Below are 6,000 nucleotides of genomic sequence, written 5' to 3'. Positions count from 1 at the left end.
CCCAGCCTGTCCCCATGGCAGAGGGGCTCCAGCCCTCGGAGCATGCTCGTGGCTCTCCTCCTCTGTACTATGTAGGGAGCCAACTGTCCTCCAGCCTGTGAGTAATGCAAAGTTACTGAGGGTCCTCCCTCCCACCTCTTGGACTCTGATCTAAACTCAGAATCAGTCTGCTAGGGGTGGACAGAGGATCTTGCCCTGGTCAGGAAGGTGCAGAGTTTCATTTTGGCTGTATAGCAGAATTACAGCTTATGCCAACGTACTGATTATTGTTTAAATTTTGAAGCCGTTGAACAGACACTACCTTCCAGCAGCATTTTTAGTACTGTGTGAAAATGTAGTGACAAAAGAGTAGAAATTCTTAGGGGTCCCATATGAAAGGCACTGTAGAAATTTATTATTTGACTGCATGGCAGCATTTTTAAGCCCTAATGGTGAGTTAGGGAATCAAATTCCATCAGAACAGAGGTACAGTACCATTTCTGAAGCTTTTAGTACTGATTTCTTGAAGTTCTTTGTTCTGTCTAGTCATTACAATGAAAGAGCAGATCGCAGCTGAATTGCTGCACTCTAAAAATGAGGTACCTCGTTCTTTAAGTGAACGTTGCTGATACAAAGCCACACTTGGCCACCTCCTCACTTCTGATACACGCCCCAAATGGCTCTCGCACCTGCAGGAAGCTCAGTGTTGGTGTGCTCAACAGCTACCTAACAGCTTTTGCCCCGAACCGCCACCTCAGCTGTGCCAGTGCAACTGCCTGGGTTCTGTGGTGAGCTAATCCAGGGGACAGAAGGGTCCTCTACACAGGTGTGCACCCAGCAGTGCACAGCGTTAACACACCTCATGCTTACATCGTGGCCTTTCATGTAATCTACCATCTGTGAGTGATGGGAGATCGGTTTTGTTACTCAGATCAAGCCTTCATTTGCTGGGCTGACACAGCCACTGACTGCTGTGTAAATCTAATGATTTCATTTAGCATTTCATTTCCTAGGTGTGCGTTTATCTGTGCCAGCCCACAGTTAGAAACCGGAGCTTCAGCCCATACGAGGTGCCAAGCGATAGAAGTTTCAGAGGTCTCAGGCACAGCCCCATCCTCAGCCCTTTGGACACAGCTGGTCAGTTTGCAGCGGAACGGCCCAGCCGATTGCTGCCGAGGTCCACGGAGCAGGAGGCAGTCCCCGGAGCCAGGGCCAGCCAGGCATGCAGCCCACCTTCCCAGTGGGAATGACACGGTGGCAGCCCGGGGGGCAGCTCTCCTCCTGGAGGTGTCCCGCGGTCCAAATCAAGCTTCACTTGCACCACTCTGTATTCAGAGCTGAGGTTTTATGCCGTGGTTCCCTGTAGCTGTTGGGTGTGCAGAGGCACAAGGTGTGAAGTGTCCTCACAGCACAGGTAGTTAAATATTAAGCTGAAAAACGAACACATTTCCTGTATCGGTAAGATTTCTGCCCTCCAGTGGGTCACGTTCCCGTGAGCACCTGGGCACCCTCTGCTCTTCCTTGGCACATCTTGCAAGGGGACTGTGTAGCTAGTGCGTTCTTCCTAGTTTGCTACCTGTGACGCTTCCCCATCCTACACATGGAGCCCAGCAGCTGACATAAATTGCTCAGAGAAGCACAGCAGAGTTGGGCTGCTTTGTTCAGTTATCGCAGCCTGGGAAACGAGGCTTTTAGCTTTGTTGCTGGAAAACTGCTTCTGTTTTACACATGGAGAGTTTCTCAGGAAGACAAACTAAAATTAGCTAAGACATTAAGTTGGAATATAATTTTGAAGGATGGGATCTGTGAAATTGATGCCAAAGAAAGCTGGAGCCTTAAAGATCATTTCCTTTACGCTTTAAAATTGTTAAGTTACTGCCAAACATGTAACTGCATTAATTATTAGCCTTAACTGAAGATATGCTGTTTCAAAGTATTCCTTGGTTTTGTACATTAGAAAAGCTGTAACTTCACGCTGTGCTGATTCTGTTAGAGACAGGTAAAAGTAAAAAAAGCCCTAAGTGCGTAGCATAAAGGGAGCAAGTAATTGAATTTGCTTCACGGAGCCATGCACTGGGGGGGCATGGAAAAGAGCTGCCTGGCAGGTCTCTCACGGCGCTCTCAGTCCTGCCTTCCTGCGCCTCGTTCTGCTTCCTGTACTTCCAAGGAGCAGAAATGGAAAGGTTACACAAGTGCTTTATTGGTACAGCATTTGGATGGGAGACGGTATTCCTAACGTTCATGCGGGGTGTAGCATTACGTAAATAAGCGCCAGTTAGCCTCGGAATTAGCTGATTTTGTAGCAAGTAGGGATGTTCTAGCACCTCTGCCATGGGGACAGGCTGGAAGAGTTGGGGGTGTTCAGCCTGGAGAAGAGGAGGCTCCGGGGAGACCTTATAGCACCTTCCAGTGCCTGAAGGGGCTACAAGGAAGCTGGGGGGGACTTTGTACAAGGGCCTGTAGTGACAGGACAAGGGGTAACGGGTTTAAAGAGAAAGAGGGAGATTGAGATGGGACATCCAGAAGGAATTCTTCCCAGAGAGGGTGGGGAGGCACTGGGACAGGTTGCCCAGAGAAGCTGTGGATCAGCCTGGTCTAGTGGAAGGTGTCCCTGCCCATAGCAGGGGGTGGGACTGGGTGGGCTTTAAAGTTCCTTCCCACCCAAACCATTCTATGAGTCTGTGGTTATTACCTGCTGGCCTACAATTCTAAAAACTAGATGGCAAAGCCTTTTTCCTGTCTCAACGAAGCGTATCTTAAGCCACATCCAGCTCCAGTCATACAAGTGTTAGCAGAATTCTAGCTAATCTCAGTCTGTCATGTTGCAAGGAGTGCAAATTTTACTAACCAGCCAATTTTCATGAATCTTCCCCTTCCAAGGTAGCTTATTTTCCTGACAGCCTTTAGGAGCTTGGAACAACACACGAGCCAGTCTGATGCGGCTCCACTGTGGTGTGAGTAGGGTAGTAACTTTGGTGCCAGCCAGGACTCGCTTTGCTCTGCAGGCTGTGCCCTGCTCTGTTTTACAGGTGCAGCTTTCACTTTGCTTCGCTGGAAGGGTGATGAATGTGCAAGCAAAGCTACTGAGTGCTTTTTCTTTAGTTCTCCCACTGCTCACTTTCATGTAAATAAGTCTTTCTGTTGTGCAGGGAGCTCCTGGAGGAGAGCGGGCTGACTGTGGACACCTTGCAGAAGATGGGTCAGATCACATTTGAATTTGTAGGCAACTCTGAACTCATGGAAGTTCACATTTTCCGGGCAGATCATTTTCATGGAGAGCCAACAGAAAGCGATGGTAGGTAGCTAGTGGCGGGGAAGGAAGGATGTGCATTCTTTTCCGAGACAGCACTGCCCTTAAGGAATGCAGAACTGTTCATGCCGAAATCCCTTTGAGAAGGGAGGCAGCTGGGCTGTGGAGGGAAGCCGCTTGTTGACAGATATTTCATGTCTAGGCAGCAAAACCCCCAAGAGACAGAGTCTCACACAAAGTTCTTCTGTTTTCTCCCACCAGAAATGCGTCCGCAATGGTTTCAGCTGGACGAGGTGCCATTCAATCACATGTGGGCAGATGATATCTACTGGTTTCCCCTGCTGCTTCAGAAAAAGTTGTTTCGTGGCTATTTTAAGTTCCAGGGACAAGATACTATCCTGGAGCACACCCTGAAAGAAGTGGAGGAAGTTTAAGAAAGCGGAAGCATTCAACCCACGTGCTGCTGCCCACATTGGGCTAGAACACCACGAGTACTACTCGAAAGGGTCTCCTTTCTCAGCAGTCCTGCCAAGGAGACTTACTTGCCACGTCACTGGGAAGTAAGGAAAATAAGGGGGTTTCTTAGAGCAGAAATAGAAGTGATGAAGTTTTCCACGCCGTGAAGTCCCTAGCTGTGATCTGCTTCAGTGGTTATGTGATCACGACTACTAAAAATTTAGTGTTAACCCTTTTCTTTGTAGGTGGCTAATATTTTAGGCTTTTCCCTCCTGACTGGAAATATTTTTTAAAAATTAAAAATATTTTTTAGTAAAAGCACGTGTCATTCTGCTGTAGACTGCTGGCTGCCTTCTAGACTGTTTAAGGGCCTTTCAGGAGTTGGCTTCCTTGCACAGCAACGTTAAGTGGACTGTGTCTGTGCCAGTTCCTCTACAGTTCCCTACTCAGTGTTACCTCCTGGGACAAGGCGAGGCTGGACCAGCGCTGTGAAAGCCTTTTGAAAAGTTGAGGTGGAGATCCCTTTAGGATTCTCCAGCTGAAAGTAGCGTAAAGTTATGGCAGTTAAGCAAACAAAAGTCAGAGGTAGCCGTGGCACTGCTGGAGCCCTGCTTTCACTCCCGCAGCTCCTGCCACGCACTTGAACCGGTTTGAGCGTTTCAGGTAAAAACACACTGAGCAAAATCAACTTTCAGCAAGTCCGTGTCACACAGTGCCATCCCCTCTGGCTGCAGGCTTTGCCACCCGCTGGCAGCAGGTGACCTGCTGGCATTCAGGTCAGCCCAACTCCGTGCTGGGCAGCAAACGCTTAAGCAAACTGCTAGAAATAAGACGTCACATATGTAACTTCTTACACAAGTGTGGTTTGGGTTTGTTCGTTTGTTTTTTAAAACACTTTTACAAATACATATAAACACAGACAGAATCTTGGAATGTAATATAGGATCTGTAAACATTTCCAGTCTACCAGCTGTAGTAATAGTTCTTTAATTCCTGCATTTGGATAAAGTGCTTCATACATAAGGCTATTTGAGCAAAGCAAAGATACAGGATATTCCAGGCAGACAAAACTCACCCCCCTCTGAACAAAACTCTTTCTTCTTGTCTCCCTCCAGCCGTTCCAAATAACTCATACCACTCACAAATGCCCTTCTTCATATGCTCAGTAAGCCCCAGCTCAGAACGAGAGGACAAGAGTTAACACCTTAGACTCTCACTTTTCCTTCTGTGCTGCACTCCAGCTTATTTAGAGTTTTTGATACTCACCTCTGCTGACACGGCAGTAAGGGGTTTCTGGCTGTTCTAATGGAGAGAATGGCTTGAGGCAAGTAGAGGAGAGAAAACGAGCACAAAGGGATAGGCAGCTTGTAGCAGGATGTCAGATATTACGGCCTGGTAGGAATGGGAGTGACTGGCAGCCGATACCTGTTACGTTATCTGGATTTATTTCCTGGTGAAAACCAAGTTGCATGGTGAGAGAGAGCGAATTACTTTGTGTTCCTCCAGGAGTTTAGGCAGGAAAAGAACAAGTGCAGCTCAGGCTTGCACTTCCATTTCCGATCCCGCCTTCTCCAGTCAGTTCAATCCGTGTACGGAGATGCTTTCACCAGCACTAACTCTGAGCTCACGTCAGAGTGGTGATGCCATTGCTCCCGCTGCAGCGGTGGAGAGTGACGCGTTTCAAACAAGTCCTGTCCCCGGCTGGCCATCTCTGGCTTTTAGGAAACGGCACAAACCAAGGAGTGTAAGTTAGCCTGTTGCAAATGCCAGGAATTACACCCTTGCATGATCAAAGTAGAAGAGTAAAAGCCCTGGAATGCAGCAAGGCACTGTTGACATCACGTTACTGCTTAGGAGAAGCCACTTGCAAGGGAGATGGGAGAGGGAAAGAAGGATCCAAGAGGAAGGTTGTACTAGAGTTTGGAAAGCCTTTCAACACGTGGTACTGGTCAAAAACCCTGTATATTGCCACTTCACAGCTTGAAGCAGGAGTCAGGAGTGACAGAAACATAGCCCTTTTGATAAAACAGTTTTCAGGTTCTCAGCTGTTTACTACCCTGGTACCTCCAGGACAGATTTGACAGAGACACTGACAGAAAGGTTGGAGGCCTTTTCTACCATTAGAGATTTGAACACACGGAAGTCCCCACGACCTCAAGCAATACACGGAAAGCTTCCGTTCAAGAAGGCACGTTAGCTCTTTGGCGCTACATCTTGTGGGAGCATCGGTTCTTGGGTAGGCAGCACGGACTCTTCTGGTTTGCGTAGTGTTTATTGCAATCCGCCCAGCTACCAGCAACGCAACCAACGTCACC

General features: G+C 48.1%; 1 protein-coding gene across 1 annotated transcript in view; it reads left to right on the top strand.

The window, feature by feature from the left end:
- The window catches only part of NUDT1 (nudix (nucleoside diphosphate linked moiety X)-type motif 1), a 4,788-nt gene extending 811 nt beyond the window's left edge, over positions 1 to 3,977 (top strand). The window contains exons 2-3 of the mRNA XM_010158609.1: positions 3,129 to 3,274; positions 3,491 to 3,977. Coding sequence (XP_010156911.1) covers positions 3,129 to 3,274; positions 3,491 to 3,663 — 319 coding nt within the window. The 3' untranslated portion in view covers positions 3,664 to 3,977. The remainder of the gene's footprint in view (positions 1 to 3,128; positions 3,275 to 3,490) is intronic.
- The last annotated feature ends 2,023 nt before the right edge of the window (positions 3,978 to 6,000 follow it).

Source organism: Eurypyga helias, unplaced genomic scaffold (assembly GCF_000690775.1).
Source record: "Eurypyga helias isolate BGI_N326 unplaced genomic scaffold, ASM69077v1 scaffold42229, whole genome shotgun sequence".
Classification (NCBI taxonomy): Eukaryota; Metazoa; Chordata; class Aves; order Eurypygiformes; family Eurypygidae; genus Eurypyga; species Eurypyga helias.
The sequence above is the reverse complement of the archived record's forward strand: the minus strand, read 5'-3'. Positions and strand labels throughout refer to the sequence as shown.